Source organism: Doryrhamphus excisus, chromosome 5 (assembly GCF_030265055.1).
Source record: "Doryrhamphus excisus isolate RoL2022-K1 chromosome 5, RoL_Dexc_1.0, whole genome shotgun sequence".
NCBI lineage: Eukaryota > Metazoa > Chordata > Actinopteri > Syngnathiformes > Syngnathidae > Doryrhamphus > Doryrhamphus excisus.
This window is the reverse complement of record NC_080470.1, coordinates 14,370,922-14,391,386: the sequence shown is the minus strand read 5'-3', so window position 1 is coordinate 14,391,386 and position 20,465 is coordinate 14,370,922. Positions and strand designations below refer to the sequence as shown.

At 38.5% G+C, this 20,465-nt stretch overlaps 1 protein-coding gene across 1 annotated transcript; it reads right to left on the bottom strand.

Annotated features, from left to right (window-relative positions):
- Positions 1-947: 947 nt before the first annotated feature.
- On the bottom strand, positions 948-13,364 carry loxl5a (lysyl oxidase-like 5a). Its single transcript, XM_058073276.1, has 7 exons — positions 12,614-13,364; positions 11,980-12,088; positions 8,114-8,251; positions 6,028-6,184; positions 5,863-5,958; positions 2,903-3,018; positions 948-1,204 (listed from the first exon to the last, which is right to left on the bottom strand). Exons 1-7 carry the CDS (start codon positions 13,362-13,364, stop codon positions 1,198-1,200), a joined length of 1,374 nt encoding a protein of 457 aa, XP_057929259.1. The 3' UTR covers positions 948-1,197.
- Positions 13,365-20,465: the final 7,101 nt, after the last annotated feature.

Here is a 20,465-nt window from a genome sequence, read left to right as displayed (position 1 = left end):
AGCAAGTTTGTGGGCTAGTCCAGCTGCATAGTGGCCCATGTTCAAATGCCCTTGAAGGATGAAAATGTATTTCTTTTGCTGGTAGGGAATCAGGAACTCCAACCACTTGGGGCTGATGGTGGCGTCTTTAGGAATTGGAAACAAATTGTGGCTTTCCCTTACAAGCAAAGAAACACTTCCTGGTAGACATTGCAGAGCGTATCTGGCCTACAGTGCACGTCCATATAAGGAAGTCTGGCACTCGGTGATGTCACAGAGAGCCAGTGTTAGAAAAAAACGTGAACTTGAACGTGAAAGTGAACTTGTTTCTGTGTTCACTTCCAAATGCGCAAACCTCATAATTTGAATGGCCTGAATCTTTATGGGTCAGAAAAGTGGGAAAAAATAATAGGCCCCTTTAAAAAAAAAAAAAGAAAAACAGTGGCAGAAATGAAAAGAAAATCTCTAATTTGACAAAAATGAAGTGAAAATATTAAGAAAAAAGTTAGTATAAAACGTTTTTCTTGTTTGTTTGAGGGGAAAAGTGATTATGTTATTGGAATAAAGTCAAAATATTATGAGGAGACAATTTACAAGATGAAGTTGAAGTGTAATAATTTAAAAAACAGTGGCAGAATTTGGGAAACACTGCTATAATTTTACCAAAACAATGTAAAAAAAATGAGAAAAAAAGCTTCTATTCTAGAATTTTTTTTGCAGTTTTACGAGCATACACTCAGAATAATATGACAAAATATTTCAACAGCATTGAAGTGATATATGGGTTTTAAACTTTTTTTTAAAGTCATACTATTTTGTGAAAAAAATAGAATAAAGTTGTAATTTTTGGAAAATTAGATGGAGGGAAAAAGTCCTTGTACTGATTGTACTTTGTGTGTGACTCAAAAAAGCCCCAAGACAACAATGGAATTACTTTATGTTCAATTATTTATTAAATAACAGGAGGTCATACATCCAAATACACTTTCACAAATACACACAGTCACAAGTTTTTAAAAAAACAATAAAAAAAGAGAAAATGTTTAAATAATGCATGCTTACTTTTTGTTGACTATTACACCTCAAGGGCAAACAAGGGCAAACTGTTTGTTTACAGAAAGAAATAAAATCTTGAGATGAAATGTTCCCAGGATGGTTGCGTGAATGACGTGAAAGGAATTGACGCCCCAGCGTGAAGATCATGTGACATCCATCAGGTCAGCTTCTGTCCAACACAGAAATAAACTATTAGGACACCAATTTAGGGCCAATGTTGCCACAAAGTGTTGCAATGTGCATGCCAGGCCAGTAGATGGCAATGTGACTTTAAGGCTTTCACATGACTGTATTTGTAACGCTTCTACTTCTGAACCGCTGCACACACCACGATGAAAATTTTGCCAAAACATGCACCCCCACTGTCTTTGATGTGCTATTATTTTATTATTTTTTTGTTTTATCCAATCACAGTAAAATTTGTGTCAAATCTTTCGGGAACTGACGAGAACGTGTGTGTAAAATTTTACATGGGAGATTCCTGTAAATTTAAACATGACAAAAAAAAAAAACAAGAAAACCACAACAACAAAAACACATTCTTTAATCGACAACAAACAGTAAGAATTGTAAATTGTAAAACATGTTAGTGTGAGAGGTCTCACTCGCTCACATTTTGTATTTGCTGAACAATTGTGGGTGATTTTAAAAGCTAATATGCTAATAATAAAGAAAAATAGTCATACAAAAATATGCTTAATTACTGTATTTTTTAAAATAATGTCCCAAAGTTCCTAAATTGATATCCCTTTACATAAAATTGGATGGAATTATCGTTGTAGTTCCACATCAAATTGTTTACCATAAAGAAATTCTCCATACTTATTATAGATAAAAACTTCTTAATGATTAAATGCGATCAATTGTGAGTTAACAAATGACAAAAAATGCGATTAATCATGATCAAGTATTTAAAACATAACATAAGGCAATAGTCATAAAACAGTTCATCCAAATTGCAAACCTAATGTCATTTCATTTCTCTTTTAAAACACATTAACATACATAGAAATGCATCATTATATTACGGTAAATATTATTTTATTACAATACTCTAACAATTTCCACAGATTTTGAATGTTTAATGCGATTTACGATTTGTCCTACTTTTTCAACGGTCATTGAACGCACCATCCTACCGTTCTTCGATGCAAAGAGGGCTGTATGGATGTATTTGGATGTATTTTCCCCCTTTTCTTTCACTTCCTACTTTCTCCCGAATACTGATACTATGTGGGAATGCATAAAGGTAAGATTTGATGACTTTGAGTGCTAATGTGCTTCATTGTGGTAGTTCCACGCTAAATGGCTAACGCTAGCAAGACACTGGACTTCAGCCACGGTCATCACATTGACAGCCCGTCAATAGCAGCTGGAAGTCCAATTTAGCTGGCAGTTCAATGAGAGATGTCAAAATGTGGTTAGCACTGGTTAGTTGGGCCACTCTTATGCCAAGGTAGCATACAGGTAGCACTGGATATGACAATAAAAACAATACCTGCACTGCTCCAGTCTCTGGCAGGCCATGGAATCCGTCATAAGTCAAACACAGCCACAGTAGATACAAATAACTTTGGTCTTGCTACAAGAGCCATCTGCCAGGGCTTTGAAGCTAACTTTACCAATCTAAATACTCTTTTCTTTCTCCATTTTCTATCAATATTTGTTCCAGCTTGTGGCTACAGAGTTACCGTGCTTCAACCAAACTACGGTGGGGGCTGAGGGTCAAAAAGGAGGCGTGTACGTTAATCGCGCATCATCATCACGCGTCATTAATGCGTTAACACCAACACCTGTGTCCTAAGCGTTTTCAACACAATCCAAGGGGGCGCCACAAATGTCATTTCCATCGTAAGCGCCGCCTTACTTGGTGATTCTGCAGTTGGCGGCTTGCACGTGGCTTCCCGTGTAGCGGATGTCACACTGAGCCACGTTGTTGGAGAAGTCCGACTCCTGAACCAGCCGATTGGGGTTCACCGTCACCTGACAAATATGGTAATGGTAATGGTTTCATTTCATTTGAACATGCATCAGATTCCAATTGAGTGCATCCCATAATCAGTTCCCAGTTCCACATGTCCAAAAGGAGTAGGAAGAAGCAAAGCTTATTAAATCCCACCCCTCCATCTGGTACTTTTACAATCACTAACTGTTACATTTGTTCACTTCCTGCTTTCCTAATATAATTGAAGTTACTTATTTCTTTAATTATTTTTTGTATTTTTTTAAATACATTTTTGTTTTTTAAAATAATTTTTTTATGTTTTAATATATTTTTTAAAATAATAAAAAAAATTAAATAATTTTTTTAATAATTTGTTTTTATGTTTTAAATAATTTTTTACAAATTAATTTTTTTTTCATTTGAACATGCATCAGATTCCAATTGAGTGCATCCCATAATCAGTTCCCAGTTCCACATGTCCAAAAGGAGTAGGAAGAAGCAAAGCTTATTAAATCCTACCCCTCCATCTGGTACTTTTACAATCACTAACTGTTACATTTGTTCACTTCCTGCTTTCCTAATATAATTGAAGTTACTTATTTCTTTAATTAATTTTTGTGTTTTTTAAAATACATTTTTGTTTTTTAAAATACATTTTTTATTTTTTAATATATTTTTTAAAATAATAAAAAAATATATATTTTTTTAATAATTTGTTTTTATTTTTTAAATAATTTTTACAAATTTAAATTTTTTTCATTTGAACATGCATCAGATTCCAATTGAGTGCATCCCATAATCAGTTCCCAGTTCCACATGTCCAAAAGGAGTAGGAAGAAGCAAAGCTTATTAAATCCTACCCCTCCATCTGGTACTTTTACAATCACTAACTGTTACATTTGTTCACTTCCTGCTTTCCTAATATAATTGAAGTTACTTATTTCTTTAATTAATTTTTGTGTTTTTTAAAATACATTTTTGTTTTTTAAAATACATTTTTTATTTTTTAATATATTTTTTAAAATAATAAAAAAATATATATTTTTTTAATAATTTGTTTTTATTTTTTAAATAATTTTTACAAATTTAAATTTTTTTCATTTGAACATGCATCAGATTCCAATTGAGTGCATCCCATAATCAGTTCCCAGTTCCACATGTCCAAAAGGAGTAGGAAGAAGCAAAGCTTATTAAATCCTACCCCTCCATCTGGTACTTTTACAATCACTAACATTTGTTCACTTCCTGCTTTCCTAATATAATTGAAGTTACTTATTTCTTTAATTAATTTTTGTATTTTTTTTAAATACATTTTGTTTTTTTAATACATTTTTTATTTTTTTAATATATTTTTTAAAATAATAAAAAAATAAATTTTTTTAATAATTTGTTTTTATGTTTTAAATAATTTTTACAAATGTAATTGTTTTTCATTTGAACGTGCATCAGATTCCAATTGAGTGCATCCCATAATCAGTTCCCAGTTCCACATGTCCAAAAGGAGTAGGAAGAAGCAAAGCTTATTAAATCCTACCCCTCCATCTGGTACTTTTTACAATCACTAACTGTTACATTTGTTCACTTCCTGCTTTCCTAATATAATTGAAGTTACTTATTTCTTTAATTAATTTTTGTATTTTTTAAAATACATTTTTGTTTTTTTAAATACATTTTTTATTTTCTAATATATTTTTTAAAATAATAAAAAAATATATTTTTTTAATAATTTGTTTTTATTTTTTAAATAATTTTTACAAATTTAAATTTTTTTCATTTGAACTTGCATCAGATTCCAATTGAGTGCATCCCATAATCAGTTCCCAGTTCCACATGTCCAAAAGGAGTAGGAAGAAGCAAAGCTTATTAAATCCTACCCCTCCATCTGGTACTTTTACAATCACTAACTGTTACATTTGTTCACGTCCTGCTTTCCATAATACAGTTTAAGGTTTTTTTTTTGTTTTTTTTTAATAATACACCTCATAGCGAAGTACTCGGTGATATGACCATAAGACATAATGTGTACCATAGTACGTGTCAATATAGTGATATACGTATATAGCACATCATGACTGGTTCAAGACTCTTCATCCTTGTATTTAGCAAACATCAACTGCTTGTATTGTTTCTTGAATTGGCTCATCGTTGTGCATTGTTTGATTTCCTTACTCAATCCATTCCATAGTTTGATTCCACATACTGAAATGCTATGGCTAGCATAACGTAGTCCTAGCATAGAAGTGTTTCAAATTTAGTTCTTTCCTGAGATCATGTTAAGATGTTAGCACGCTAGCATGGGCATACTAGCATTTATTTTTTTTAATTTTCATGAATAAGAACTTCAGCAGACACTGATATTATGCTAAGTTTTAGCATGCTAATGTTAGAATGTTAACATGATAACATTGTCATTGGCACATTTTTAGCCATTTTTATAGGTAGACACTATTATGCTGGGTGTTAGCATGCTAACTTTAGCATGTTTAACGTAGTCCTAGCATAGAAGTGTTTCAAATTTAGTTCTTTCCTGAGATCATGTTAGGATGTTAGCACGCTAGCATGGGCATACTAGCATTTATTTTTTTTAATTTTCATGAATAAGAACTTCAGCAGACACTGATATTATGCTAAGTTTTAGCATGCTAATGTTAGAATGTTAACATGATAACATTGTCATTGGCACATTTTTAGCCATTTTTATAGGTAGACACTATTATGCTGGGTTTTGCATGCTAACTTTAGCATGATTAACGTAGTCCTAGCATAGAAGTGTTTCAAATGTACTTCTTCCCTGAGATCATATTTCTCCTCTCTTGTAGAGAAGTATTGGATGACATTTTAGCTAATTAGGTAAAAAAAAACATATGCTATGTTTGCTTTACCTGGAGCGTGTAGTTCCCCGGTGGCACATCGGTGATGTCGATCCACTGGCAGTCGATGTTAGCGTGGTAGATATCGTAGCAACCCGGACTAAGACCCTGACGGATGACACAGTATGAGTCCATGCCGCAGCTAAAGTACAAACCATAGGTGGTTCCAGATGTTACCTGTGTATGAGCGGTGCAGGCAAAGCGTCTTCGTACTCCACGGTCACATGATGTGTCCTCCAGACAGAAGCTGGCCTTGTGTCCTTCGGATACTTTACGTCCGGTGGAAGGATCCAGCAGGTCGTAGTTGCTGAAGGCCTCCATGCTGTGGTAGTGCCTTCACATACATACATGTGTTAATTACGTACAACAATACCAGAATGTTTAAGCCAGGGGTGGGCAAACTACGGCCCGGGGGCCACATGCGGCCCACCAAGTGTTTGAATCCGGCCCGCCAGTTGCTTTCTAAGTATTTCAACTTTTAACATACAAGCTGGCAACATGACTTGCAAGTCAAAATTTAAAAAAAAAAGGTAAAAAAAAGCAAAAAAAAAAAGTAAAATTCAATTTTGTAATTTGATGTGGTCTGATGTTTAAAGTGCTCCTGAAAAACGGGATATCCAAACATATAGCTGTTTTTATGACACTTTTACAGATAAAATTAGACAATAATTCAATGCAAGATGTTAGAATTATTATTATTACTTGTAATAATAATAATAATTATTATTATAATTATCATTACAATAATAATTATTTGTCACAATATTATTTGTTGGAATTAATATAATAATAATAATTATTAGTAGTAGTATTATTAGTAGTATTATTATTATTAAAAAAAGTGTGTGTGTTAAATATATTTTCTGGCCCCCCGGACAATTTTGTTAACTCAACGCGGCCCACCAGTCAAAACGTTCGCCCACCCCTGGTCTAAGCCAACCCCAACGCCTTCTACTTCTGATTCTACTACTTCTAATTCTGAGGAACAAAAGTTGTCATGTTCGGAAAATCTAATTTAATAATTTATGAGCATAAAGTCCAAATGCTATGACAATAAAGATTATTAAAAAATAATAAACAATAATAATTATTAAATATTATGAGAAACAAACAAAGCAAAATAAAGTTTTTGGAATATTTGGTTGGGGGAAAAAGTAATAATATTGTGGGAACAAAGTTCAAATATTGCGGGGATTTGAATTAGCCTAGTTACACGTGTGCTTTTTTTATTGGCCTACGGTACAATTTAACTCGACGAACGAAACAAAAACAAAATAAAAAGACAAAAAGTTGTAATCTAACAAAAAAAGATTGAATATTATGAGGGAAAAATATTCATTTTCATAGCACAGAGTCAAAATATGAAAGGAGACATGTTGTTATTTAAAAGTGGTAAAATTTGTCATGTTCGGAAAATGTAATTTAAAATGTCATTTAATAATTTTATGAGCATAAAGTCCAAATGCTATGAAAATAAAGATTATTAAATAATAATAAACAATAATTATTATTAACTATTAAGAGAAACAAACAAAGCAAAATAAAGTTTTTGGAATATTTGGTAAAATTTGGGAAAAAGTAATGATATTGTGGGAATAAAGTTCAAATATTGCGGGATAAAGTCATAATATTACAAAAACAAATAGCTATTTTTTTCTGCGGACATTTTTAAGTAAAACATGACAGAAGTCACCTATTATTAAGACCTATTATGCTCATTTTTTGGCTCTTTGTGTTGAGTTGTGCAGGCCTATACCGCAGCTACACGCCTTAACCAGCACACAAAGCTTTCTAGTTCTTCCAGAATCTGCACCTACTCCGCTGTATTTCTTTGGTTTCAGTGGTTCCTGCAAAAATGGTCAATTTTAATTTATTTCACCCACAGCCCACCTCCAGGCACGCCCACTCGGCTGTGGTTGGTCACACTAGCAATTGTAAAAAAGGACTTCCGGTTTGTGCCGCTAGCTGCCAACGGTATTGGAGTCGATAATAAAGCGTGATGTATCTTTTTAACATCCAGCCATATGTGTTGGATCCTTAATCCCATCCGGAAGTAGAGACTGGACAGTCCTAAGTTTCTCGGGAAAAGAGGTTACTTCGAGACTGAATGAAAAAACAGCTGCCATTTTATCATAATAAAGTCAAGTTGCAATTGTATGAGAATAAGCAAGAAAAAATAACGTCATTTAAAGTATATATTAATATTATAATATTTGAAATGATGTAAAAGTGAAAGTGAAAGTGAGTGATGAAAAGACCTTACTGATGACAGCTGTGCCATTCCCACTGGTGCCTGGGCTTCATTGGGAGGAAGTCTGCTGTTCCTTGGTTCTTCACACGTTGGGGGAATCTCAAAAGAACCCTGTAGTCCAACTCGCTCACGCTGGGGTGGTATGCAGACCTGCACCACGGCAAACACCGGTGAATGAATGAAAGTGGTCTTTATGTGAGAATACCCAAGGATGCTGCTACTGCTGCTCCTTTTTTTCTCCTTGGCAAAGCTGCTCTTCCGAGTGTGCCGGCCAGGGAATGTGGCCAGCCCACATCCCAATGTGCTACAACGCACGGGAAAGCCACGGTTAGTCTGCCTTTTCACCTCCGACTTTTTTCCAGTGAAAATGAAAGGTTGATATTTGCAACGTTGATATTTTGTAAAGCAGCACATGTAGATATGATAAGAAATTATGTATTTCGTGAAAGAAATCAACCAATATTAGGCAATATTTCATTCACATTCAGAAAAAAAGAAATGAGATTTTGAGAATAAAGTTGTAAATTTCAGAGAAAAAAAACTCATAATATTATAATAAAGTCATTAATTTATAGGAAAAATGTTGCAGTTTATGTGACAGTAAAATAGCACACTTATCTGAATGTAGTCAAAAATATACAAGAATAAAGTTGTACATTTACGAGAAAAATTTCCAAGTTTATTCTCCTTAACCTAAACAAAAAATGTTCGAAATATTACTACAATAAAGTTGTGAATCTACCAAAAAAAATTTGTAATTTCAGGGCTGTCAAATTTAACGCGTTAATGACGCTATGACGTTAAAGTTCCCTTTAACGGCGGTTATTTTTTTAATAAAGGATAAACTCTGGAATTTATGTTGTAATATTGAAATATTACTAAAATAAAGTTGTCAATTTACAAGAAAAAAACTTTCAAAACTAAGAAAATAAAGGCGTAAATTTAAGAGAAAAACTTTGTAATATTACGATAATGAAGTGGTGTATTTATGATGAAAAATGTTGTCATATTATGAGAATAAGGTTGTAAATTTAGGAGAAAAATGACTTATTTAAATAAATTCATATATTACAAGATTAAAGTTTTCATTTTATGAGAAAAATGTTGTAATATTACGAAAATGAAGTTAAAATTAACAATTTTCCAAGAAGAGATTCATAACATTCTGAGAATAAAGTTGTACATTTACAAAAACTAAATGTACAAGAAAAAAATTGAAATATTACGAGAATAAATAAATTAATAAATAAATAAATCTCGTAAATTCACAAGAAAAATGTACAATTTTATTCTTGTAAATTTCCAACAATAACTACATTAATTAATATTACTACAATAAAGTCATACATTTCTGAGAAAAAATGTGTAATATTACGAGATTGAAGTTGTAAATTTACACGTAAAATTATGTTATATTGAAATATTACGAGAATAAAGTTGTAAATTCACAAGAATAAATTTACAAGAAAAATGTACAATTTTATTCTTGTAAATTTCCAAAAATAACTAAATTAATGAATATTACTACAATAAAGTCATACATTTCTGAGAAAAATAAATTAATATTACGAGATTGAAGTTGTAAATTTTTATGCATTAAATTATGTAATATTGAACTATTACGAGAATAAAGTTGTAAATTCGCAAGAATAAATTTACAAGAAAAATGTACAATTTTATTCTTGTAAATTTCCAAGAATACTAAATTAATTAATATTACCACAGTCATCCATTTCTGAGAGAAATGTTGTAATATTACAAAAATAAAGTTTCAAATTCACGCGTAAAATTATGTAATATTAAATAGAGAATAGAGTTGTAAATTTAGAAGAAACTATTTTTTTAAGAAATAAAATCATAAATCGACAAGAAACAATTTGTGATATTAAAAGAATGAAGTCGTAAAATTACGAGACTAAAGTAGTACATTACAATTTAATTCTTGTAATATTATGACTTTTTTCTCAAGAATCCACGACTTATTCTCGGAAATGTATGACTGTCACAATAAAAACTATTTTTCTCATACATTTACGAATTTATCCTGGAAATCTCTGATAATTTTTTTCTACCTCAATGCGAGCGAGTGATGTTGTACAACGTGAGCGAGTGATGTTGTACAACGTGAGCGAGTGATGTTGTACAACATGAGCGAGTGATGTTGTACAATGTGAGCGAGTGATGTACAATGTGAGCGAGTGATGTTGTACAACGTGAGCGAGTGATGTACAATGTGAGCGAGTGATGTACAATGTGAGCGAGTGATGTTGTACAACGTGAGCGAGTGATGTTGTACAATGTGAGTGAGTGATGTACAACGTGAGCGAGTGATGTTGTACAACGTGAGCGAGTGATGTTGTACAACGTGAGCGAGTGATGTTGTACAACGTGAGCGAGTGATGTTGTACAACGTGAGCCAGTGATGTTGTACAACGTGAGCCAGTGATGTTGTACAATGTGAGCGAGTGATGTACAATGTGAGCGAGTGATGTTGTACAACGTGAGCGAGTGATGTTGTACAATGTGAGCGAGTGATGTACAATGTGAGCGAGTGATGTTGTACAACGTGAGCGAGTGATGTTGTACAACGTGAGCGAGTGATGTTGTACAAAGTGAGCGAGTGATGTACAACGTGAGCCAGTGATGTTGTACAACGTGAGCGAGTGATGTTGCACATCGTGAGCGAGTGATGTTGTACAACGTGAGCGAGTGATGTTGTACAACGTGAGCGAGTGATGTTGTACAACGTGAGCGAGTGATGTACAATGTGAGCGAGTGATGTTGTACAACGTGAGCGAGTGATGTTGTACAACGTGAGCGAGTGATGTTGTACAACGTGAGCGAGTGATGTTGTACAATGTGAGCGAGTGATGTTGTACAACGTGAGCGAGTGATGTTGTACAACGTGAGCGAGTGATGTTGTACAACGTGAGCGAGTGATGTACAATGTGAGCGAGTGATGTACAATGTGAGCGAGTGATGTTGTACAACTTGAGCGAGTGATGTTGTACAATCAGAGCGAGTGATGTTGTACAACATGAGCGAGTGATGTTGTACAACGTGAGCGAGTGATGTTGTACAACGTGAGCGAGTGATGTTGCACATCGTGAGCGAGTCATGTTGTACAACGCGAGCGAGTGATGTTGTACAACGCGAGCGAGTGATGTTGTACAACTTGAGCGAGTGATGTTGTACAACGCAAGCGAGTGATGTACAACGTGAGCGAGTGATGTACAACGTGAGCGAGTGATGTTGTACAACGTGAGCGAGTGATGTTGTACAACGTGAGCGAGTGATGTTGCACATCGTGAGCGAGTCATGTTGTACAACGCGAGCGAGTGATGTTGTACAACGCGAGCGAGTGATGTACAACTTGAGCGAGTGATGTTGTACAACGCAAGCGAGTGATGTACAACGTGAGCGAGTGATGTACAATGTGAGCGAGTGATGTTGTACAATGTGAGCGAGTGATGTTGTACAACTTGAGCGAGTGATGTTGTACAACGTGAGCGAGTGATGTACAACGCGAGCGAGTGATGTTGTACAACGCGAGCGAGTGATGTTGTACAATGTGAGCGAGTGATGTTGTACAACGCGAGCGAGTGATGTACAACGTGAGCGAGTGATGTTGTACAATGTGAGCGAGTGATGTTGTACAACGTGAGCCAGTGATGTTGTACAACGTGAGCGAGTGATGTTGTACAATGTGAGCGAGTGATGTACAATGTGAGCGAGTGATGTACAATTAGAGGGAGTGATGTTGTACAACGTGAGCAAGTGATGTTGTACAATGTGAGCGAGTGATGTACAATGTGAGCGAGTGATGTTGTACAACGTGAGCGAGTGATGTTGTACAACGTGAGCGAGTGATGAGCCACCTGGACAGGCACTTCTCCTCAGCAGCGCAGCGTAGGGCGTACATCTGCACTCTCTGGATGTAAGATGCAGCTTGGATGTGGTACGGGTCGGGAATCAGGTCCGGCAGACCTGGAGAAGACGGCGAGGTTAGTCTCCGAACAGTCACGACATTAGGTACACCTGCATGATCCAATGCTGGGACGGTCCCAAGCGTTTTTATAAATGGTGATGTGTGAGATGTTTCTTTGGTGAGATTAGCGCTAGCTTCCGATGTCGATCCCGCGGGAACTTGGTGGAATGACAACATCTCAGCATTGCCAGCCTGACCACCAGGCTAAAGGCTGCATTTCATTTTATACCGCTGGAGCCTATCCCAGCGGTATAAAATGAAATTTTACATTCATACCTATGGAATACCTATGGAATTAACCTAACATGATTTTGGAATGTGGGAGGAAACCGGAGTACCCGGAGAAAACCCACGCATGCACGGGGAGAACATGCAAACTCCACATAGTGATGGGTGGGATTGAACTTTGGTCTCCTAACTGTGTGGCCTGCGCACTAACCACTCATCCGCCACGTCAACAAACTTTTGACTTCTTCTCGTCAAAAGTGGACTTTATTCCCGAAAGAATATAAAGATTTTCATACCATTATAGAATAACCTGGTGCCATGGCCCAGTCCTGGTAGAACTGGTCTTGCAGGGACTCTGTTCCTTTGGTCCGGTGGGTAGACGTTATAAAAAACAGAGTTCCTGTGATGGATACTTTGCGGATCCCGTGGGTTACTCCCATCAGGATCAGGATCCGTCCTCTGTTGAGAGTAATGTACCTCCACGACGTTGCTGGACAGTCTTGAGGGCGGTGCCGGTTCCGCTCCAACTGGTCTGTGGTCCACATTTGGCGTTTCAATGCGACCCGCATCGTCATCATCGTGATGCACCGCTACCCGTCCGGATGTGGGCTGTGGAGTGGAATCCAAGCGTCCCAGCGGTTTCTGCGTAAAGTCCACAGACGGCGCATCCGTCGGTGCGCCAGTGTCGTCCCCGGATGCGCTCCGCTCTCCGCCGGAGAACTCCTGGCTGGCTCCTCTGCTCGGCGACCACGCTTGGTCCCTCAGAACCGCAGCCTCCGGTCGAGCGGGCTCGCTGAGATCCACACTTGTGGAAGGCGAGTGGGTGTTTTTGGCGGTCAACAGCAGTTGGGTCCGTCTTCTGGACTGCGCCACAGGTCTGTACTGGGTCCCGGTGCTCAGCAAACTGTACACACGGCCGTTGCTCTCCCACTGGAACCTCTGCCTCCAGGGGCCGGCCCTTGCGCTCGCGAGGTGGTGCTGAGCGCCGCTCAGAGCCACCAGAACACCGAGCACGCTCAGCAGCAGGAACTCGGGGAACTTCTCCATCTGTGGGGTGGGTGCTCGGTCGAGGCGCAGGGAGGCGCGACGAGGCCAGAGTCTGGCGTGTGAGCGGGAGCAGCTGGGAAGGCAGCGCTTATAAAATCCCTTCCGTCGCAGCCGCCTGACACATTTTCCTCAATGTTTGCTGAGACCCGTATGACTCACTTGTCAGCACACCGTCAACACGACCTCCGCCAAGGCGCAAACATTTCTCAGCTGCCAGGACGAGAATATAAAAATCACGATGACGGAAAATATCAACAAAACAAAATCATCTCATGATTTTCTTCCTGTATTTTTTTGATTGTAGTAGCCTGAGGAACCCGCTTATGTCGACTAATCTTTTTCTCATCATTACAACTTCAAATTTATTTACAGTATTTTTATTTTTACTCAAGTAGTACAGTGCAACCCATTTAACTTGGTCCGCTTATGTCGACAAATGTATTTTTTTTCCTGCAAAAATGACAACTTTATGTTAGTAGCAGGGCGGCACGGCGGTCTGGTGGTTAGTGCGCAGACCTCACAGCTAGGAGACTAGGGTTCAATTCCCACCCTCGGCCATCTCTGTGTGGAGTTTGCATGTTCTCCCCGTGCATGCGTGGGTTTTCTCCGGGTACTCCGGTTTCCTCCCACATTCCAAAAACATGCTAGGTTAATTGGCCACTCCAAATTTTCCATAGGTATGAATGATGTGAGTGTGAATGGTTGTTTGTCTATATGTGCCCTGTGATTGGCTGGCGACCAGTCCAGGGTGTACCCCGCCTCTCGCCCGAAGACAGCTGGGATTGGCTCCAGCACCCCCGCGACCCTCGTGAGGAAAAGCGGTAGAAAATGAATGAATGAATGAATGAATGTTAGTAGCACAATGGAGACTACTTACAGTGAGTCAGTCCCGCTTATGTCGACAAATGTTTTTTTTTGTTTGTTTCATGTTAAGATTTTTTCTCATCCACTTTTGTCTCATAAGAGATTAAGACATAAGACTTAAAAATATTTTAAGTTGTAACTTAAAATATTTTTTCCCTGTCAATTTGTCTTGTGACGCTAGTACAGGGCAAACCTATCTAAGTTATATTATAATTTATATTATGTAAAAAAAATAATGAAATTATAAAAAATTTAAAAAAGTACATACATTTTATAATTACAAATTTCTAACAAAATTATAAACATTTATGTAATATAAAAATGATAATTATATCATAAATTAACAAAAGGTCTTTAAAATATATTATGTAAAAAAATAATGAAATTATAACAAATAACAAAATTATAGTAAGATATTATATAATATTATATATATGAATTATATAAGATTACAACTTAAAATATTTTTTTCCTGTCAATTTGTCTTGTGACGCGAGTACAGGGGAAAAAGTTATATTATCTAAATATATAAATTATATAATAAAATAAAATTCTACAATGATCAAGATACTGATATACTGTAATTATATTATAAATGATCAAAAAAATTATATACCCCATAAAATGTTGGAATTATATGTGATAAGTAAATGTATTTGATCATTATAATTACGTCTCATTATTATAAGTATTTCACATTGTTTTATGCAAGTAAAACATTTTTAGTTAATTAGTCCAGAAAATAATTACAATATGATGATATATATATATATATATATATATATATATATATATATATATATATATATATATATATATATATATATATATATATATATATATATATATATATTATATATATATATATATATATATATATATATATATATATATATATATATATATGTCATTATAAAATAAGAAAAATATCATATTTACAGTATATAATAAGTTACAGAAAAATAGTTAGACTTTGAAAAAGTACATACATTTTATAATTACAAATTTCTAACAAACATTTATGTAATATAAAAATGATAATTAGATCATAAATTAACAAAATGTCTTTAAAATATTTATATTATGTAAAAGAAATAATGAAATTATAACAAATAAAAAAATTATATTAAGATATTAATTTATTATACAACTTAAAATAGATTAATATTATATACAACTTAAAATATTTTTTTTCCTGTCAATTTGTCTTGTGACGCTAGTAGTACAGGGCAAACCTATCTAAGTTGGTCCGCTTATGTTGACACATCCTATGACTTTTTCCTCATCAAATGTGGATTTCATTTTCCTATGATTCTAACTCCATTTTTCCCCTCATAAATTTGTTTTGTTAAAATGACAACTTTATTCTAGTAGTCCAGTTGAGACTGTTGACTGTTTAAGTCAGTCCCACTTATGTCGACAAATATTTTTTTTGTTTCATGTTAAGACTTTTTCTTGTCCGATGTTCACTTTAGTCTCATAAGATTACAACTTAAAATATTTTTTTCCTGTCAATTTGTCTTGTGACGCTAGTAGTACAGGGAAAACCTATCTAAGTTGGTCCGCTTATGTTGACACATTCTATGACTTTTTCCTCATCAAATGTGAACTTCATTTTCCTACGATTCTAACTTCAATTTGTTTTGTTAAAATGACAACTTTATTCTAGTAGTCCAGTTGAGACTGCTTAAGTCTATGCCGCTTATGTTGACGTTTGTTATTATGACTTTTTCTCATCAAATGTGGGCTTCTACCCTAAAATTCCGACTTCATTATTAGGGCTCGAGCACTGACCAGTGCGAAAGCCCTATTGTAATCGTTCCGTTTCTTTTTAGGGCTCGAGCACTGACCAGTGCGAAAGCCCTATTGTAATCGTTCCGTTTCTTTTTCTTATTAGGGCTCGAGCACTGACCAGTGCGAAAGCCCTATTGTAATCGTTCCGTTTCTTTTTCTTATTAGGGCTCGAGCACTGACCAGTGCGAAAGCCCTATTGTAATCGTAATGTTTTTTATTATTATTATTCTTCTCCCAAAATGAGCGCCATTTTGAGGGCCTCAACATGCCCGAAAACTCACCAAATTTGGCGAGCGCATCAGGTCTGGCGAAAAATTTTATATTTTATGGGTTTCAAATAAAATGTTCCAAAATTGCCTCTCTAGCGCCACCTTGAATTTTAAAAAAAATTAGCCCCCGCCACCACTTTCACCGATCGTCACGAAACTTGGTGGAGACGTCTATCGTGACAGGACGGACCAAAAAGTCTCAAGAACCCATATTGGAAAACGAACAGGAAGACAGCCATTTTGGATGGCGCCGGCCTTTTTCGGGCCAGAAGTTGGGGTCATATCTCGACAAACTCCTCCTAGGGGGTTTGACCGAATGAGTCCGTTGTTGCATCAACGGACACTAGACGAATGGCCGACGTTAAATTGCGAAGGATTTTGAGATATTCCATACGATGTGGGCGTGGCACGCCCCCAAATTTTGCCCTTTTTCATCTGTCCGGGCCTTGCACGCTGAGCGTAACTGTAGACGTGAATAACTTGCCTCCACAAGGTCAGATCTTCATCATACTTGGTACATGTGATCATGTTCCCGCCCCGAAGGTCCCCGTAGGTCACTTCCTGATTTCGTCGCAGCGCCACCTATTGGCGACAGGCTAAAGGCGTGTCATCTACATGAGGCCTTTTCTGGCAGGAGATTCATCAGATGAACACCGAGGTCACAAGGTCACTGCCTGACAGCCTAGTGAAGCCTGTTGATGGAGCATGATGCAGGAAAAGCGCACGTGGTGGGCGTGGCCTGGCGGCGAATGCTCAGGCCTCGCCGTTTACAAAGAAAGGGTCATCATTCGCCCGCAGAAGGTCGCATGTGCTTGAAAACTCATAAGGGGGGGGCAGATTCCAGGCCTGAGGGCCCTGGTGTGGCCCCCATTTGAAACCAAGCCAAATTGACTCACTAGCGCCACCTACAAGTTTTAAAATAATTATCCCTCGCCTCCCGTTGCACGTATGGGCATGATTTTCGGAGGAGACATCACTCGTGACAGGACGCACAAAAAAGTCTCAAGAACCCATGTTCAAAAACCAACAGGAAGTCGGCCATTTTAGGTGGCGGCGGCCATTTGGGGGAGGATGTAGGGGTCGTATCTCGACGAACTCCTCCTAGGGGGTTTGACCGAATGAGTCCGTTGTAGCATCAACGGACACTAGACGGATGGCCCACGTTAAATTGCGAAGGATTTTGGGCTGCTACTTAGGATGTGGGCGTGGCACGCCACCAAACTTTTACCTTAACCTTAACTTTTACCTTATCCGGCCCTGCCTGGTGTCTGGCCTTGCCTTTAAGCAATGTACATCAAAGTCAATACACAGTTTGACTGACAGACTAATGATGTCAGTCGATGGACTGTGATGTGTGTAAAGCACATGTGGTGGGCGTGGCCACGGCGAATGGTCAGCCTTCGCCATTGACCATCGAAGGCTCATATTTTGCCCGCAGAAGGTCACAGGCTGCTGAAATCTTACACGTAAGGTCAGAATCCAGGCCTGAGCGCCCTGGTGGTGCTCCCATGTGACACCAATCTAAATTGACACACTAGCGCCACCTAGAAGTTTCAATTCATTATCCCTCGCCACCCGTGGCACGTATCACTATGATTTTCAGTGGAGACGTCTATCATGACAGGACGCACCTAACGCTCCAGAACCCATGTTCAAAACACAGCGCCACCAACTGGTGGAAATGTATATCTGCCGTAACTTCCTTATACATGGTCGGATCGTCTCCAATTTTTTTTTGGGTGGGTTCGGTCACCCTCCAGTCTGTGACTGTGTGTGTATATAGACTCTATAGCGCCACCAACTGGTGGAAATGTATATCTGCCGTAACTTCCTGATTCATGGTCAGATTGTCTTGAAATTTTTTTTGGTGTGTTGGGTCAATCTCTGGTCTGTTATACTGTGTGTACATAGACTGTATAGCGCCACCAACTGGTGAAAATGTATATCTGCCATAACTTCCTCTCACTTGGTCCGATCTGCCCAAATTTTTTTCTGGTGGTTTGGGGTACCCTCTGGTCTATGACAGTGTGTGTACATACACTATAGCGCCACCAACTGGTGGAAATGTATATCAGCTGTAACTTCCTTCCACATGGTCGCATCGGCCCCAAATTTTTTCTGGTGGTTTGGGGTACCCTCTGCTCTATGATTGTGTGTGTACATAGACTGTATAGCGCCACCAACTGGTGGAAATGTATATCTGCCGTAACTTTCTCCCACATGGTCGGATCTGCCCGAATTTTTTTCTGGTGGTTCAGGGTACCCTCTGGTCTATGACAATGTGTGTACATACGCTATAGCGCCTCCAACTGGTGGAAATGTATATCAGCTGTAACTTCCTTCTACATGGTCGGATCAGTCCCAAATTTTTTCTGGTGGTTCGGGGTACCCTCTGGTCTATGACTGTGTGTATACATAGACTCTATAGTGCCACCAACTGGTGGAAATGTATATAGCCATAACTTCCTTCCACATGGTCGGATTGTCTCTAAATTCTTTTTGGTCGGTCGGGTCACCCTCCACTCTTTGGATCTGCGTGTCCATAGACTCTATAGCGCCACCAACTGGTGAAAATGTATATCTGCCGTAACTTCCTCCCACATGGTCGGATCTGCCCGAATTTTTTTCTGGTGGTTCGGGGTACCCTCTGGTCCGTTCCCATGTGGGCGCATAGACTGTATAGCGCCACCCACAGGCGGAAACGTATATCCTCCGCAAGTACCTACCGCACGGTCCGATCGTCGCGAAATTGTTTTATGGCGGTTCGGGGCGCCGGACGGGACGTGACCGCGCACCAGCCTCGCCGCCGGCGTCGCTCCCTCCGGGCGGAAAATTGCAAGTGCCGTAACTCCCTTACCGCTTATCCCATCGTTGCGGTTTTTCGTACGGTGCGTCCGCACGCCCGTCCGAACACGCGCGCGCCCTTGACCCGCGTGTACCCCCGACCAGCGCGTACCCCCGACCGCGTCGGGGTGCTCGAGCCCGCTCATCACTGCTTGCAGTTTTAATTAGGGCTCGAGCACTGACCAGTGCGAAAGCCCTATTGTAATCGTAATGTTTATTAGGGCTCGAGCACTGACCAGTGCGAAAGCCCTATTGTAATCGTAATGTTTATTATTATTAGGGCTCGAGCACTGACCAGTGCGAAAGCCCTATTGTAATCGTTCCGTTTCTTTTTATTATTATTATTATTATTATTATTATTCTTCTCCGCCTTTGAGCGCCATTTTGAGGGCCTTCACATGCCCGAAAACTCACCAAATTTTGCGAGCGCATCAGGTCTGGCGAAAAATTTGATATTTTATGGGTTTCAAATATAATGTTCCAAAATTGGCTCTCTAGCGCCACCTTGAAATTTAAAAAAAATTGGCCCCCGCCACCAGTTTCACCGATCGTCACCAAACATGGTGGAGACGTCTATCGTGACAGGACGGACCAAAAAGTCTCAAGAACCCATATTGCAAAACGAACAGGAAGTCGGCCATTTTGGATGGCGCCGGCCTTTTTCGGGCCAGAAGTTGGGGTCGTATCTCGACGAACTCCTCCTAGGGGGTTTGACCGAATGAGTCCGTTGTTGCATCAACGGACACTAGACGGATGGCCGACGTTAAATTGCGAAGGATTTTGGGATATTCCATACGATGTGGGCGTGGCACGCCCCCAAATTTTGCCCTTTTTCATCTGTCCGGGCCTTGCACGCTGAGCGTAACTGTAGACGTGAATAACTTGGCTCCACGTGGTCAGATCTTCATCATACTTGATACATGTGATCATGGCCCCGCCCCGAAGGTCCCCGTAGGTCACTTCCTGATTTCGTCGCAGCGCCACCTATTGGCGACAGGCTAAAGGCGTGTCATCTACATGAGGCCTTTTCTGGCAGGAGATTCATCAGATGAACACCGAGGTCACAAGGTCACTGCCTGACAGCCTGGTGAAGCCTGTTGATGGACCATGATGCAGGAAAAGCGCACGTGGTGGGCGTGGCCTGGCGGCGAATGCTCAGGCCTCGCCGTTTACAAAGAAAGGGTCATCATTCGCCCGCAGAAGGTCGCATGTGCTTGAAAACTCATAAGGGGGGGCAGATTCCGGGCCTGAGGGCCCTGGTGGAGCCCCCATTTGAAACCAAGCCAAATTGACTCACTAGCGCCACCTAGAAGTTTTAAAATAATTATCC

Excerpts from the sequence above, each read along its gene's own strand:
- loxl5a (XM_058073276.1), bottom strand. The coding sequence starts at position 13,364 with ATGGAGAAGTTCCCCGAGTTCCTGCTGCTGAGCGTGCTCGGTGTTCTG. Across the intron at positions 6,185-8,113 it reads GAATGGCACAGCTGTCATCA|GCACTACCACAGCATGGAGG; the intron begins GTAAGGTCTTTT and ends ATGTATGTGAAG. Across the intron at positions 3,019-5,862 it reads CGGGGAACTACACGCTCCAG|GTGACGGTGAACCCCAATCG; the intron begins GTAAAGCAAACA and ends CATATTTGTCAG.